The sequence below is a fragment of the Chenopodium album genome, chromosome 2 (assembly GCF_948465745.1).
Source record: "Chenopodium album chromosome 2, dcCheAlbu1.1, whole genome shotgun sequence".
NCBI classification, from domain to species: domain Eukaryota; kingdom Viridiplantae; phylum Streptophyta; class Magnoliopsida; order Caryophyllales; family Amaranthaceae; genus Chenopodium; species Chenopodium album.
The window spans coordinates 66,562,457-66,581,318 of record NC_137835.1 but is presented as its reverse complement, the minus strand read 5'-3'; the positions used below and the strand labels follow the sequence as shown (position 1 = coordinate 66,581,318).

The 18,862-nt window shown below is 31.8% G+C and overlaps 1 protein-coding gene across 1 annotated transcript; it reads right to left on the bottom strand.

Moving 5' to 3' along the window:
• Positions 1-9,125: 9,125 nt before the first annotated feature.
• LOC145586599 (uncharacterized) lies at positions 9,126-13,181 on the bottom strand. The gene is made up of 4 exons (XM_081643481.1): positions 13,031-13,181; positions 11,054-11,613; positions 10,400-10,761; positions 9,126-9,943 (listed from the first exon to the last, which is right to left on the bottom strand). The coding sequence occupies exons 1-4, from the start codon at positions 13,176-13,178 to the stop codon at positions 9,331-9,333; spliced, it is 1,683 nt and encodes a 560-aa protein (XP_081499607.1). The 5' UTR covers positions 13,179-13,181; the 3' UTR covers positions 9,126-9,330.
• Between the last annotated feature and the right edge of the window lie 5,681 nt (positions 13,182-18,862).

The following is an 18,862-nucleotide window of genomic DNA, read 5'->3' as shown; positions in this document are numbered from 1 at the left end:
AATAAAAAGTAAACATGATAATTACAAAATCATGATAGGGCCATATGAATTCAAACTCTACCCTATCATGCATTCCTAGACATTTATTGTATTTTAAGCCTTTAAGGTTACTAGTAGTTACCTGAATTCGCTAGAATAGAGCAATCGTGATTCAAGCCTACTTCAAATTGTTACCTAGATTATGTTGTTGTTTGTCGTCCCCTTTGATTTGCGTCCAATAGCCAAATTCACATATTTAACATTTAAAAAGTTAGAGAACAAAATAAATTTTATTAATTTACTATAGTATTAGATAAATATAAACAATAAATAAAAAGAAAGACAAGTTGAACATATTATTTATAACCTAAACCAAAGTTTCATAATAATTTATACACCATAGTGTTGATAAAAGAACAAAGACTCACCTATTGAAAAAGTGGTATAAAAAAAAAAGGTTAAAGTATGATGCTTTAGCAACTTTAACACGACAAATTCCCCCTAGAAACCGTTGAAGACAAACAACCATAGATAATTATCCTCATAGTTTTTCTCTTATGATTAAGTTTACTCAGTCAATTATTGGTAGTAAATTACCACAACCAAGATCAAGAAAAATATGAAGCATAATGATATTCTTTTCATTTACTTTTGCTTGCATACTGGCAACCAACATCTTAACTTTATGAATCCTAAATTATTCATCTTAGACGATGTGCACATTCTGAATTCACTATAATTATTCAGTGAACATAGTTTCTTTGTATTTTATGCCTTGATAACAATATATGAAAAAGGTTTAGTCAGTTTCATCTTATCAGGTGTACACACACTAAGAGCAAACCCAATATGGTAGATGGGTCGTAAATGAGTTATAGGCCGGATTGGTAACAATGTACGTAAGATTAAAAGCAGAGCAAAACTGCTTGAGGTGTACACTGTAAAATGCTAGGCTGCATAGTTGTGTAGAAGCCAATGTAGCAGCACTAAGTCGCAAAAGAAATGGACAATCAAACTTTGCTTAGGCTGATTCAATAACCTCATCTATTTAGTTACAATTTCTACTAAAAACTAAAATGATTTGACCTGTTTCATTACAACCAAATTATTATTCATTTTAGGCAGAAGCAAATCACTACTAAAATTTATACGAGTAACAAATGTAGGACACTTAAAGACACTATGGGCTTCAGTCGGACATGATACAATGATGGTCTGAAACAGCTTTTATGATAGGGGTAATTGTAGAGGTGACAATTGGGTCATCCGGATAGGGTTCTGTTCAGGTCAGTTGATTTGGGTCAAATTCAGGAGATGAAGCAATTAGGTCCAGAGTTGGAAACACTGTTATTTGATCATTTCTTGCTAAGAGACTGGGGGTCATACACACTGTTATATGCCTGATCTTCTGCATGAAGTTATTTGCTCATTTCCTACTAAGAGATCACCCAGTAAAAAGGAGCAAGATCTGTTCATTTGCTACAACAAGCCATCTAGCTGCAGGAACTGCCAACATACTCCAGAAACAATTTTCGGCTTTTGAAGTGTGCAGTGCGTTTGCTTCACTACTGTCTGGTATCTACACATCAATTGCAAACGATAGAGGGTTGTATGGGACCAAGAAAACGCTGAAATACAAGGTCAATTTCTAGAATCTGGCGATAAGGAGGTGGTGTCTCGCAAAAAAACAAATTATATTAAGGTGTGTTCTTACAAGTTTTTATTTTTATTTTTAAAATTTTTTTTAAAGGTGGTTTTCCTACTATAGAAATAATGAATAATTTTGTAAGGAGGTTTTCAGAAATTTTTTTAGCATGACTTGCACCCTGAATTACCCCCACACGTGTGCCCCGCATGTGTGAGTATTGCTCATAAGGGGATGAACAAACTTTTTATAATCCTAAAATATAGATTGGTAAACTCAGTGGAGACAAATTTAAAAAGAAAATTTGAGAAAGAATTTTAAGCAACATACATCACCAGTAATGGATTGATATTAAAAAATAATAATAATAATAAAACATGCAATTATATTGCAATTAACTAATATTTTGATTATTGGTCAAGAAATTCGAAATTGATAAACAAGAATTTGAATAGCAATTTACACTGCATGCAAACTGATAAATGATAATTTAGAGTGGATTTTAGACGAAAAAACTGGAAAATTAAAGAAGAGCAATTGTTAATTTCATCTTCGTAATTGACAATTCATAATTGACAAAAATTAAGAAAAAAATTACTAAAATATTAAAGGGATGGTACAAATCTAAATCTTTAGCTAATTTGTAAATGTAATTCATAATTCAATCAAGATTCTAACTCATCTATAACAAAAAATTTCATAATTAACACTAATCACAAATAAATCCCTACAAAAATTTCATACGTTCTCAATTTGCTATTCTCAGTGAATTCATTCGTTCGTTACAAAATTAAAAAAAAAAAAAAAAAAAAAAAAAAAAAAAAAAAAATACCTTCAAATATCGGATCTTGGATGATGATGAGCGATTGAGAAGCAATTGTTTTTGAGATCGATGTGAATAACGAAATCAAAAGAGGGGTAATGTTAGGGTTCATAAGCTAATAAGATCGAAGAGGAAAACTAATCGCGCGCTTTGAATTGGTACTCTGGTAGTAGTACTGTACGCGTGTAGTGTAGTGGGTTTTGTTTTAATTTCTATTTTTTTTTTTTTTGTTTTTTTTTTAACTTTCAAATGACCGCCTATAATTTTCAGCCTAAAATTTCATTTCGCAGGCTTGAAACTACCGGGCCTCTTTTCATTACATGGGCCACATGATAATTTCGACACTTTTAATTGTCAATTCCTGCTTATGACACTAAAAACCGTCGAGGTGAGGCGCTAACTACATTTTTCCCTTGACGGTCGTCCATAGTGTCGAGGCTATAGTGTCGAAATTACATGGGTTTTTTAGTAGTGCGAATGGTGGAGTGTGAGTGCAGTCACGATGGAGTGGATGCAATGCAGTGGTGTACATAACGAATTCAAATAAGTAGGCGACGCAGTTGATAGGCGATCAGGTTACTACGGTGGATGTCTAGGCGGCAGCCCGCAGGTGGATGTGGAGGTACGCCAGCAAGTCGAGATGGAGGTGGCGTCGTTTGATTGATGTATGAGAGGACGACAATTCGAGTAGTAGTAGAGCAGCGCAATAAGGAGGCAAAGCAAAAAAAATTGATCTGAAAAAATGAAAATTTAGGGATTTTTGGCGATTTAGAATGACAAAAAGCAGAGACCGGTTATTTCTTTGCGTTGGTCTCTGCCAATTTTTTATTTAAAAAAATAAAATAAAAACCACCAAGAGACCTGTTTTCTAAAACAACTAGTCTCAAGCTATTTTTAATTAAATAAAAATAAAACTATAAAAAATCGAGAGAGACCCGTTATCTTAAAAAAATGATCTTTTGAATTTTTTTGGGACTTGTTATTAGTGATAAACGGTCTTCTTGGAACAAAGAGATCGCTTATGTAGTTAACAGGTCTTTATATTGGGTCTCTTTGGCCATTTTTGTAGTAATGGACATATATTATTATGAAACTTTTTTTTTCATATGTTACTAGAAAATTTGATCATATATAATTTATAGTCAGACCCGTTTCTGAGAATTTCGTGGCCTATGGGCGAACTTAAAAATCGGGGCTCTAATCAACTAATATATATCTATATTGTTAGGGGGTTAAAAAAACATTTGGGTATGCAAAAATTAGTTTATACGGAATACAAGCAACACTTTATTAATAATTTAATCATACATTCATACAATACATTTTATTGAAGCCACTAAAACTCAATAGCACCTAAATTCCGCTAGCCATGAAGAGTAAAAAAAAATAAATAAAAAAATAAAAAAAATCTCAATTTCATGGCAGAGGCAACAACACCTACAAGAAATATATAAGTAAATTGATTATTCACAAAAAACAGAAGAAAACAGAATATAATATAATCAGTTCAATCTATAAATCATCAATATTTATTAATTTATTATTATTGGACGAATATTACGAGTATATAGATTTGTAAAAATTAAAATAACAATTGAATAATATGAAAAAAAAAAAAAAAAAAAACACATTAAATAATGAAATCAACAAGTTGAATTTATTCAATTCGTATAATCTTCATAAAATAATACATATTTGAACATTAACACCTAAATTGAAATTAAAATATTGAAAATTAACACACAAATTAGTATGGAAATTAAATCTATATATCCAATTGAATAACAAAAATAATTGGGAACAAATTAAATAAGAAATTAGAAAAATTACCCAAATGTATATATGATTATTGGTCGTCAATCTCATGTATGATTGTTTAGAGCTCATTTACGAGCATCAAATCAAAAGTCGTGAACCAGAAATCCAAATTTCTAGTGACAAATTACATAAATGAGAGGAAAGTGATGAGAACTACAAAATGTGAAGAACAATTTTATTCCAATTAAGATTTAAACGTTTATGGGTGACTACTGACCAGGGGAAAATATGGAAATTATATTGTTAGTTTGGGAATTGATTTGGAGAATAAATTGGGAAAGAAATTAAAGAGAAGATATTAATTAGTGGAAGATTGTAAGTTGTAATTGATTATGGTTTTGGAAATTGGAATATTCAACATTCCAAGAATGAAGGCAAAATTTTCATACATTCGACTCAATGCCTGCGCATTTTCTTCTTTTGATTTTACTTATTTTTTTCACATAATTTGGTCTTCCGAATTTGGGGCCCTGGACAGTTGCCCCGGCTTCCCTGGTCCAAATACAGGCCTGCTTATAGTCTCTTGATTTAAATTGTATGTGATACTACTAACTATTAGATCATACAAAGAACTCTTTATCTCTAATATCTGAACAAAGATGACACATTTAACATCATTACTAAATTCTTGTAAGGAGTTGTATATATTTCGCTGCACCAATACAACTTATCCAAATATTTCCTTTTTTAATTTCGTTACGTCTTTTGATACATTTCCTATTTATGATATATATTGATTTCTGCTACTTTCTTTTTGCAATCCTTATTCACTGTTTTTTCCCTCATTTCCTTACATACATACTTAATCTTAGGTCTAAAGAAAGAAGTTTTAATCTTTAGTAATTTGGGAGAAATTCCATCTTTATTTCCTTGTTCATTTGATCTAGATCTTTATCTTCAATTAAATATCTAACTGACCTATAGTCATTTTGCTTTTTATTATCTTCATTATCTGACGCAAAATTTGGTCATATTTCTCTTTCCATCATGTTATTATTTTGATATCCTCCTATTATTCATTATTATTTTCATTATCTTTAGCCTACAATATTTTAATTTATTTCTTATTACTCAAAGTAATTCTTAAGCCTAAACATCTACCCATTTGGATAGCTTAACTAAGCTTTATTAGTTTCTAGATTTTTTAAAAAAAAAATCTAAAGCCTTATCTTTTGGTATTTATAACTACCTAAGGATTTCTTACATTCATTAGCATAATATCATAATTCTCCACAAAACCAAAACTTGCATGTTCTCTTTATCTCAGGACAATATGATATTTTTCCTGAAAAATCAACTGCGCTTTCTATACTTATGCTTATAATATTTCTTCTTATAGGCGTCTTCATCTCAAACTATCAAATTTATTTTTCTTATAAATAACTTCTCTTTGTGTTATAACCTTTCTTTCGCATCCACAATCATATGGGAAATCCCAACAAATGAAAAATTGTCTCTTTATTTGATGAGTTCCTATAACCTCTCTCCTTCTTTTCAATCCAATTTCTTGAAAAGCATTTTAATTTGTTACCTAGAGTATCCCTAGCTATGTATTTTTCTTTCAATTCTTGATATTTTCACTAATTTCTCCATTAAGAGAACTCGATTTTTTATCGTAAAACATTTCGAGATTTGTCTCATTTTCACCAATTTTAATAATATACCTTGAATTCCATAATGTATTTTTCATCATAGTTCATATAACGGATGGATAAATTACTTAATTTTGTTTGGTATTCTATTCGTTCCTCGTTTAGATCCGCTCTGGTTCCAATGAATTTTGACTTAGATAATGTTTCGGTGATTTTTGGGATAACCTAAAGAGGGGATATGAATTCCCTCGGGAGACAGATTTGGAATGCAACACTCGTACGGCCTAAACACTTGTAGAATACGAATCTTCGATTTATCTAAGATCTGCCTCCGATAATCAAGTTAGTGACCGGGCAGCGAAAGTTTAAAGGAGAAACTAAAGAGACGAGAGAGCATATTTTGGGCGTTGTGCTTTTTGTAATTGTGAAGTTTTCTTCCCATCATAGAATTATAGGGTATTTATAATATATGGGAGATCACGCTCCTATGGTTTCATACCCTAGGAAGATTGGCTGCTCAATACGTGGTTAACACGTGTCTTAGGGTATGCTTTATGTTAGGTATTCTTCCTTTAATGGGATTTGATCTCTTCATTGTTTGATGTCTCTCTTACGCCACATGTCATGCTCATATTTGACCTTATTAGTTAAGTAGGATGCATCATGTCGACTTATAATTGGGCTACTGGTCGGCCTCTGATTTGTCTCTAAAGGGGGTTAAGATACCCCAAAATAGATAGTGTATTGAAACAATAGTCTAAACATTCTAGTAGGGACTCAATAGCTCTTAATGCAATATATAATCACTACCATTATACCAGTCTCCATACAGCCATATAAACTATTCTCATTGTAATTTAAGAAATTTTCAGTGTCCATGCATTCAATATTTAAGTTAAGTACATTACATACTCATACCCTTTTTTCATTGGTTTGGAACATCTTGTCTATCTCTAACTTCATCAAATTTGAACTTATAACCATTTTGTCTAAAAGGTTCAAGCTAGCTACAACTACTTCTTCTTGTGTTAGGCACTTGTTTTGGCATGACCTTGACACTAAACAAGGTAGTTTTCACTGGTCTTGGTCGTGTACAACTCTAGTCCCTTCTCCTTGATACATAGATCTTTGGATAGCATTGTTTGCATTATTAATGCTTTCTTCTTCAATCCCCTTATTATCCATTACTCTTTTTTCAACTCTAGCCAGTTATCAATCTTTTTTTGGACAACTTTTGTAGATGGAAATTCTAAATAGTCCAATTTTAATTTATTAATCACATTTGTTGATGTATATCTTCTTCTAAAGAAATATAATTATTTCCTTCTATTTTGTTATTAGAAGCAACCCCTTTTTATGAATTTACTTTCATAATTTTGTTTAATCGCCAGGCCAGGGTCTTCTTCTATATCATACAAAGATTGTAATTCCTCAATTGTCTTCTCCTGAAGTTTCTTGCACATCTTTTGTTTCTTTGTTCTTGTCTTGTTCACTACGAAGCTTCTTAGAAAACTCTACAAAATTAAATATTAGTTTTATCCAAATTTTGTAAAGGATATTTATATATATAAAGAATTTTTTTTTCTTTAATAATCGGATTCTACTCAGTAAACTGATGTCTTACCTCATTTGTTATAGCAAGTCCTAACTGCTTAACTCGTTCTTGGATTTTAGATGACTTCTTACTAGTGTCTAGTCATAACCCTATTACTTTATTCTCAATTTTAATACTTTGGCTATATATATTATCATATTTTGCTTTTAATTCACTTATTTAATCTATTAAATAAGAAAAATTTGTCTAAAAGGTACTTATATGTTTACCTTTTTGTGAAAAGGGGCCTTATATGTTCAAAGTGGTGAAAAAGGTCCTTATAAGTTGCTTTTGTTGTGAGGAGGGACCTTGACATCGGAATATGACCATTGACTTTACTTTTCCGACATTGACCATCATGTAATATGCGTGTGATGTTTTAAAAATGTCTTTTTCTTCTTTTTTTCTCTTGATTTTAAGGAAAGAGAAGGGATTTCGAGATAAAATTTGGGGATAGTAAGAGAGAAAATGTGAAAATGTGGAAAAAAAAATTGAACGAAAGGGCCTTTTTAAAACATCACGTGCCACGCGTGAGTGATGGTCAACACCGAAAAAGTAAAGTCAGTGGCCATATTCCGATATAAAGGTCCCTACGCAGAACAAAAGTGACTTATAAGACTTTTTTTCACCACTTTGAACATATAAAGTCCTTTTTTACAAAAAAAAAAAAAAAAAAAAAAAAAAAAAAAAAAAAAAAAGTGAACATATAAGTAACTTTCTAACAAATTTATCATTAAATAATTAAGATTTGGACCAAATTTATTATTACTATTTGGTACATGATAATATATAAATTCAGGTTTCTTGCACTCCCTAGAAGTCCTATATATGATTCTCTAGATATATTTGATTACTAAATGTAGCAAATTGGCTTTGATACCAAATCTACGGCTAAATACCAAACAAAATCAAAATCGACATAGCTTAATACCAATCAAAATAGTATTGGAATACCAATTTTGTAAACATCTTGATTGGTATTTTGGTACTACTGAAGTTGGTATTCATAATTAGCTATTTAGTTGGTATTGAAAACATATCTTAAACGTTGCAGGTATTCAAAGTTTGCTAGTCTTCAAAATCTCTAGTAGGTATACTCTGAGAAATTTTCTGCACTTAAGCATTTTCATAGCTTGGGGGATGAAGTACGAAAGTGCGCGGTCTAAGAGCATCCACAATGGGTGACTCAATACCCTCCCCACAATACTATCTCTTATTTATAGGAAGCTCACTATTGTGAAAGGTAATTCATGAGATGAGAGTCCTCCCTATTTCAAGTCACCGACTGCCTCAACACACGAGCCCAGTAGCAAACAAGAAGATGACAAGTGACAAATTTTTGCATTTTCGTTTATTTTTTTTTGCCCAAATTTATTAACATAAAACAATTTTTTTAATTGTAGCGAGCTCGCTTACCATTGTGAAATAAGTAAATGAGTAACTTTTAATAGTGACTCAAGTTAGTGAAATATAATGTAGAAGAGTTAAAATTGAAGAGAGAAAATGTAAGCTACTCATTAACCAATGCCGATGCTCTAACAATTGGTTATTAGTACTCCGTATATAAAAAAAAATTTGAACAAGTGTTTTATTCAGCATGATGAAAAGCGAATAGAGATTTAGAGCGAATCACACAATAATAGAAAGAGACAGAGAAATCATGACCAAAACATATACAATACTAAATAAACATAAGAATTTTATAAAACATTAAAAGGACTGAATTTAAACAATACATAAATGTCTTCATGGACTGAAAATAACTGGTAACCTAAGATATTGCAATGAAAATACATGCATGCATTGAAGACAATTTTATTGTTACACAAACAAACAAGCATATGATGCTATAACTCAAACAATAGGATAAGCGAGTATTCTAAACTTTAGGCCTTTGGTTAACGATTCTTTGAATGTTTTTGAGAGCATCAATAGCAACCTCAAGGTAGTGGCTAAGAGAAGGTGCAATGCCAGCAAGGGGATCAGCAAGGAGCTCTTGCTTTTCGTCGTCGGCAGCAGTTGGAAGAGGCTTGCTCGGATCCTTCTCGAATTCCTTGGCTTGCTCAAAGTATGTGTCCATACGCGGAGTTGCATAAGGACGTATATTTTCATCTTTACCTCTTGAAGCAAAACGTTGTCGGTCGTGGCAAGTCTCAGAACAACAAGCGAAAGAACGGCCTTTGTTTTTGTACGTTTCTTCTGATTGCAGAAACTTCACCATTTCATCCAACTCTTGTTTCAGTGTCTCAATCACCGAGTTTGGCTTCTTAAGGTCAATATCCTCGAGCATATTACGAGCTTTAACAGCCTTATTTAGAGCATCTTCCAAGTTGTTTTTGTCAGCTAGGGCTCTTGCTTCTTTCATAAGTTCTAGTGTTTCCACTCGTTTTATCTCTGCTTTAGTTGCGTCTGTTTGTTGAGTCACTGGTGAGTTTGATCGGGTTACACGAAAAACAGAAGGATTGGTGCTTGTTAAATTCCCAGTTTCTCCCCTGCAGTTGTCATATTTTAAATAAGATAAGCTATCTAAAACTTGCAAAAAATTCACTATATACAATATCGTTCAATTATATACTCTAAGCAAACATACCCAATAGTTACGATTATTTGATAATAAACCTCAGTTGGAATTATTAAAAGTAAATCGCCAATAGTTAGGATTATTAAGGTATATTTTTCCTTAATAATTATATATTTTGTTCACCCATTAAAAACGGTTAACTTTATTTGTTGTAGTACATATGTGACTATGTGAGTATGTGATATGTTTGGCCCTTATGCATTGTATGTACGGCGACAGGGGAGGATAAGGAAATTCTTACCCCAAGTTGTCTCTAATGAAAATTGATGCTATAATCTCATGATTGTTATATTACTCGACCAAGCTAAATACTTCTTAATAACTAAGTCTCATATCCAACGATAGAGTAATTAAATAGATTATTTACCTGTATGTACATACGATCTCGAGCGCATCGAGATCAACCTCCTTAGTAACTTTAGGGAGAAGAAGGTCAACCAAAACTGAGCGTATCTCAAATTGGTAGAGATCGCCGAATGAAACAGTTACAGAGCCGGTTGCATCATCGGTTGATTGTGGATAGTTTCCTGCAAAAACCTTGATGATTTTAGTTTTTACCTTCTCTCTCCTACTCACTTTATCTTCGAGTGGCCTTAGGATTAGCTTCACTTCTTGAACTAGTACACTGAGTAGCCCAGCCAAACATTGGGAGAACGCAATGCTCAAATCTCCTGGATTTGCCAAAGAGAATGTCCCTCCATTACTATTCTTTGCGACTGCATTGAGTACCTACTCAAAAAACAATATAGTGATATTAACTCAAAGTGGAGTATATAAGTAAAAGTGTTGCAAGTAATTAAAAAAATAATAAATAAATAACAGCGCAAGAAGTACTTAAAAGTCCAATTATATAATAATTGAATCAAAACTGAGAGTATCTTATATTTCTAGGTCTTAACCATCAGCTTAACATTTTAATTGAGATTATCCAATAACATTCAAAGTGGAGTATATATGAATAGAGCATAAGTGTTAGTAAAAGTGTTGCAAGTAATTAAAAAAAATAGTTACAATGACTTACTCGTGAGTCATACTCTTCACCGGATCCAAAACCGAAAGTAAAGACAGGAAATTGATCAATGGAAATGAGGGCGGCATCACCACCCGCATTTTGCATACCATCAGACATCAACATAACTGCCCCAGAACGCCGAGTTGTGAATTTGCGGTCGCTGAGAACTTTTAGTGCCGTCTGAAGTCCAGCGCTGATGTTGGTACCGCCGTTTGCTACAAGATTCTGGACGAGAAAATCGATTTCTTCTCGAGCATTAGGAGTTATTTGACGCAACTTGCATTTCCTTTCAGCATTCGATGCAAAGATGACAACTGATAAACGATCAGATGGGCTTAGTTTCCTTAACACAAATTGCATTGCTCGTTTCATTTCAACCAACTTTGCTCCCTGCATACTCCCGCTAACGTCTAAGACCATCACGATATCTGCTCCTAGTCTACTGTTGCTTGCTCCTCGTCCTGAAAGCTCTAGTAAGAGTTTGTAGTTGGTTTCTTCAAGTGGTACTTCTGGTTCATTATCGAATTTCAATGGCACCTTTCCAACATCATTTGCTCCACCTATGTCACCTAGTGAACAATTTTACAGATGTTGTATTAGTATGTACTGTGATAATAGGGCTGAAATTTTATTTTAGAGAAATTTGTGAAAAAAGACGTTTTAAGTAGTCAACTTTGTTTAAAAGAACCTTTTACGTAAAAAGTTGTTAAAAAAACACATTGTAAATTGTATTATTTTTTTAGAGGGTACTTGACTGAGTTTTTGGGTGATGAACGCAAGAACTTCGGCATTGACATAAATAGTTAAGCCATGTCACATAACTTTTAAAAAAAATAATAAAAAATAAATAAAAATTTCGAATTCACGTGACTTTGAGAATCGACCACCCAAGTCCATTCCATTCCAATTCGAATTGCCACCTAAAACGATTCGATTTTTTACTAACTAGTTTGGATCCAATTCGAATATCATTGTATAATTATTAATTAATTAGAGAAATGAAATGAAATAATGTGGCTTGAATAATTTGATATATGTAAACCTTGTGATAGAACATATGATAGTAAAAGCAAAACTCGTCTCGACTATGTTGCAATCGAAATTGGCGTTGCCCCCAAGATTTAGCATCGATTCCGTCCTTTTATTGTCTACGTACTTATAAAAAAAAAAGGAAATACAGAAATTCACAATATGCTCAGAAAAATTAATTAAAGCGACAATGCTCGCATCAGGATACTCCGTTCTAGCCAAAACACAAGTACTTAAAATTTTGAAAACTTACATTTACACAAGGCAAAACTTTTTATCCCAATATTTACTACCTCCGTTAACTTTTAATTGTAACTTTGGAATATTTTATATTTCAAAAATAATACCCAAAATTACACCCAAAAGTTAACTGAGCTAGTAGAACAATACAATATAAAACAAGCAAGCATCCACCTTTCCCTGACATTATATCCAACAATAAAATCACCTACTATAATTTACACTAACTTCCTCTTCTTTTTTTTTTTTTTTGGAACCAACGTCCTCAATTTAATTATTATTATTATTATGCAGTAAACAAAAGGTAAACAGAATGTCTTTCAAAAAAAAAAAAAAAAAAAGGTAAACAGAATGGAAGCACTATGTAGTTTATTTTTCCTAAACATCCATTTATAAAATTATATGTTTTTGTAAGGAAGTCCTAAACATGAAACACACTAAAAAAAAAAAATTCTAGATTCGCTTCCTTGTTGATGGAAAATTGACATGAGTATAACAAGTTACCAACGAGAAGATTCCATGTACTGTATATACCAACCACATATATATAAAGAACGTATGTAATAAAAACTGTGAAAATCTAGCTGTCTAATTGATATGAGTTCTGATCCAATTGAATAATTCTACTTTAATTGTCAATCAAAATAAATAATTTTAATCTTTCAAAAAAAAAAAAAAATTAAAGAGAAACCAAATGCGGATTAATTTAACATGTACCTGAGTTATCTTGATCAACGAGGATCTGCTCATCATCATCGTATTTCGGATTAGTCATTTTGGTGTAGGAAGAACACTCGATTATTTTACTCAATACTTGTTTTATACAGTACTCTCTGTCGCATATCTTCAGTATATATAATAGCATTTCAAAATATTTATATAGTGATTATTTTTTATTTTCAAAAAAATATAGTAATTATTTTATTTGTCATTTGTCGTTTACCCTGGTCCCACAACCTTTTTCTTTTTTTCTTTTTTTCTTTTTTAATATATCTCAATTTTACCATATACAGTATGTAATATCTTGAGTTATTAGATAACGCTAAAAGAGTGAGGGGTATCTCAAATGGTTAGAATTCCCCTTTTAAGTTATATTAAGGTTACTCTAGGGTCAATTTATATTAAGTTTTGTAAACACTAAATAAAAAAAACAAAAAGAAACTAGATAGTGCCTAAGCCATACTCGGTTTCTAAAATTAATATGAAGTAGTTATAATAATATAAATATAGAACTCTCTATTATAATGTAAGTCAATAATCAACCACAAATAATGATGAAACTTGTAGATAAATTAATAATCATATCATATAACTAATATATAAAGCTAAACTTTTAGTCAGGCGACGAAATAGCGACACTTGGCGTTCCAACTTTTCGCCAAGTGTCGCGCCACATAGAATAGAGTTGTATAGAATTCAATTTGTCGGATAAAAAAGTTAATTTAGAATTCTATTTTCAATCAAATTTGGATAAAGAATTTTAGGATAAAATTGTTAATTTAGAGTTTTATTTTCGATAAAGTACCAATATTTCATATATACAAATTTTAAATTATAATTTTATTAAAAAAAAAATTATAACACTCATAAATTATCATATAAATTTATTTTTTGTATCATAGTATTTTTTTGGAGCGAAGGAATTAGCTCAAAATGCACCACATCCATTATTTATAATATATTCTAATCAATTGAAACAATATACTTTTCAATCTAATATAATTTTATTACCGTGTGTAGACCTGTCAATCGGGTTGGGTCACGAGTCACGAGTCATTTCGGACAGGGTCATTATTTTTTGTTACGGGTCAAGAAATGTTTTTCACCAATGTTATTATTATTAATCATTACATACATGCCCTACTGTATAGTTTAAATCATCACAAAAACACATCAATTCCTAACTAATTTTGTATCAATGGTATGTTTTAAAATTTAACATATAGATTAAAAATTTATCTTAACATTCAATAAACAACCCGGGCATCGCACGGGCACAAAACTAGTAACTAATATATAAAGCTAAACTTTTAGCCAGGTCACGAGACAACGATACTTGACGTTCCAACTTTTCGCCAAGTGTCGCGCCACGTTAAATAGTTTTTGACAGACTTCATAAGATAAAAATTATTAGTTTAGAATTCTATTTGGATAAAATTTTAGGATAAAATTGTTAGCTTAGAGTTTTATTATCGATAAAATACCAATACTTCATATGTACAAATTGATTATAATTTTATTCAATAAAACATTATTAGATTATAATTCTCAAAAGCGTAAAACATTCATTTATAATACATACATTAATCAGTTAAAATTATTTACTTCACAATATAATAGAATAGACACATGTCAATTAGGGTTGGGTCATGAAACATCTCAAATTAGGTCACTTCAGGTAACGAGTCAAGAAATGTTCCGCCCATGCCCAAAGTTTTAGGATCAGGTCAATCCAACGCGCTTTGAACATTTATTTTATTTGGTTTATTTTTTTCTATTTTTTTTAATGTATTAAATCAAACATTTTCACCATCATTATTATTATTCATTACTACATGCCTACTAGATAGCAAATCATCACTAAAACACATCAATTCCCAACTAATTTGTATCAATGATATATTTTAAAATTTGATATATAGATTAAAAATTTACCTTAAAATTCAATAACTAAAAACCCGGCCATCGCACGGGGCACAAAACTAGTCTTGTATATAAATAATAATAATAATGAGGGAAAATTCCCATTAAAGCCTCATTCACTTCACTTTATTTTTTGCTTAACTAAAATTATTTTTACTGAATTTAAATTATTTTTCCTGAACTTAAATTATTTTTATTGAACTCAAATTGTTTTTACTGAACTGAAAGTATTTTTAATGTTTTATATTTCTTTATTAAAGTTACTGATTTTTAATGAATTGAAATTGTTTTAACGGAACAAAAATTATTTTAACTAAACTGAAATTATTTTTACTAAACATTATTATTTTAATTAAGGTGAATTTAACTAAGCCTAAAAAAGGTTTCACATTATTATAGGTATATAGATTTAGATTGCACAATATATTTACTAATTTTGATTTTTTTTTTTTTTTTGAATAGAATTTTGATTATATATCATTCATTCATTCTACAATAATTTTTATTTTTTTTCCCTAAGATTACGAATTACATACAAAATTTAATGGTTCGCGATGCATTTGATAAAGCGAAAAAATTAGAATGTTGCATCCTTTTTAAAATTAATCGAGGTGATATAAAGTTTATCTTCCTTTCTTTACTTCCTTCTTTTTTATTTATTTATTTTTATTTATATTGAGACACTAATTTGTCGTACGATTTACAAATTATATTTTGACTAACTTCACGGTTATGAGATAACACGTTAATATGTGATCTTGATATAAAAATTTCAATATGTATATATGAGATAGCGAAATAATATGTGTGATGTATTTTTCCTAGATATAATTAGAAGAATAATATATTTAGAACTATTTATGTTAAGATAATATTTAGATAATATATCTTTAGGGTTTATGGTTATGATGTTTTATGAAGTTTGTTTCCTATGTTATGATGGTAAATTTTGTATAAATAGTCATTTTATTATGGAAAAATTGAAAAGAATAATCTCACCTTTGGCACATCTGCTAAAAATAATCCCACCAGAATTAGTCCCACCTTGTACCCCCCATCTTCCCAAATGGTCCTTTTACCTTCAACCTGTAAAACAGGTTTGATTTTTTTTCCTATTTAATCCCCCCTCTCTCATCTCACCCCTTCTATCACTATCAACTACCTCCACACAACCACCCACAATCTTAATTCGACAGCACCACCACCACACATACACCAACTCCCACGCAATTGCCACCACACAACCACTTGTCCCTGCTCAACCGCCCACAAGAACAATAAACCACAAATCACTGCTAATTCCCTCCTTCTACAGCCCCCATACGACCATACTTTACCTCAACACAAAACTCTAACTCCAACATCCTTGGCTTTTCTTACCAACGCGCACCACCTGCGAGTTCAACCACCACCAAAAGCTTACCCCGAACAGTCGCACAACCCCGAAAACCATAGCATTCACCTCGCCATTCACTTAAACAACTGCTGAAATTAGGTTGAATGGGGATGCAAATGCCGAAATTGCGTTGAATTGGGGCTATATAATTGGGGAAATTGGGCTGCTAGAGGCGTTGGATTGCGGCAGCACTAACTGCGATTTTGTTGTTGTTGGTTTGGGTGAAGGGATCATGGGGAGTGACGGGGAAGGTGAGTTAATTAAAACTCCACCCCTGCCCTCATTTTCACCCCCGAATCTACTGACAACGTTCTCACCCCTCACCACTAGTTTTAATGGGTTAAGAAAGGGGCCGGGATGGGTTGTCTGTTCGGCAAGGATAAGGGTGAGGGTTGTTGTTCGGTGGGGAATGGGGGAGTTGGGTAGAAAAAGGGGACAAGGAAGGAGAAGGAATCAAGGAGGGAGAAGAAATCGAGGAAGAAAGGAGAGAGATGATTGCCATGTCTGCCAGGTTGTTTCAACGGTGGCAGGATCACTAGTAGAAAAACCGCATTAGGCAGCGGTTCAAACCCGGTCTAAGGCACCGGTTTGAACCGCTGCCTATTTGAGGGGTGCCAAAAACCTACTTTTTGGCACCGGTTCAAAACCGATGCCATAGGGTTTAATAGGCACCGGTTAACCGGTGCCATAGGGTAGAATAGGCACCGGTTAACCGGTGCCTAATACTGCTCTCCCGCCATTTTTTTTTTGGGTGGTAGATAGTTTAGGCACCGGTTCCTGCCTAACCGGTGCCTTTTGTATAATTTTTTTTTTTTCGTTTTTTTTTTCCATCGTGCAATAATATTTTTAAAAAAAAACCTGCAATAATAATAACCTGTAATTCCAGCAATTATATTAAATATAATAATTAATAATTTTATTATTATAATAACTAATAATAATATTATTAATTATTATATACAAAAATAATATTAGATACAAGAATTCAATTATATATATATATAGATATAAATATTCCCAAACGCAATACAAAAAAAAAAAAGTTGCTTACATATACAAATAATAGTAAGTACACATATATAATGAATAATAAGTTATATATAGTTCAAAAGTTAACATAAATAATTTACAATTACAATGCATGCCATTTACATGTTGAAGGTGATGAAAGACGCCAACATGTCACGAACTTCATTAAGCTCCTTGATTGTCAACGGACCATCCTTTTGGACCTTGCAAAACTTGAAATACAAAAACATTATTTTAAAAATAATTAATTAGGCAAAAAATATGTATTTTATCAAATATTACCTATACGACTTCTATATAGCCCATTTACTACATTACTTAACAAATGAACTATTTCTTTCTCATAACATGTCAATATTAGATAGTTGTATGTGTGTAAGCCCTAAAATTGTATAGGAGAGCATTTTGTTAAGGTTTATGACGGTTTTTACCCAAAATGGCCCGAATATGGCCTATATGACCTTACTTTGCCCATTTCCTACATTTCTTATTAAATGAACTTTATTTATCTCATAAAATGTCAATATTATCTAGTTATAGGTGTATAAGGAAAGAAATCACATCAAAAGAGCATATTAACACAAAATGGCCCTAATATGGCCCATATGACTTCTATTCAACCCATTTTCTACCTTTCTTGTGAAATAGCCTTTTTGTTTCTCATAACATGTCATTGTTGGATAATATTAGGTGTCTAAGGCTAGAAATCACATCAATATAGCATTTCAAGAAGTTTAACAACGCATTTTACTCAACATGGCCCAAATAGGGCTTATATGACTTCTATGTAGCCCATTTTCTACATTACTTATCAAATGAACTATTTCTTTCTCATAACATGTCAATGTTGGGTAGTTGTATGTGTGTAAGCCCTAAAATTGTATAGGAGAGCATTTTATTAAGGTTTACGACGCTTTTTACTCAAAATGGCCCGAATATGGCCTATATGACCTTACTTTGCCCATTTCCTACATTTCTTATTAAATGAACTTTATTTATCTCATAACATGTCAATATTATCTAGTTATAGGTGTATAAGGAAAGAAATCACATCAAAAGAGCATATTAATACAAAATGGCCCTAATATGGCCCATATGACTTCTATTCAACCCATTTTCTACCTTTCTTGTGAAATAGCCTTTTTGTTTCTCATAACATGTCATTGTTGGATAATATTAGGTGTCTAAGGCTAGAAATCACATCAATATAGCATTTCAAGAAGTTTTAGGACTTACCTCATCAAGCTGTTGAGTGTCCGTACAATGAGTCACAATGTCAAGCATGAATCTCATCGCATACAAAGCACAATCAAGTCCATTCTCTTGTTGTGCGCACTAGCATATGACAAACAAATCACATCAGTGAAACATGCAAAGGAAATGAGCAAATATTTACTACCATAGATTTTCAAGATAATCACAATAATATCATGTAAATTACCAACGGTGTCTTCCATGTTGGACCCTTTGGAGCACGACAA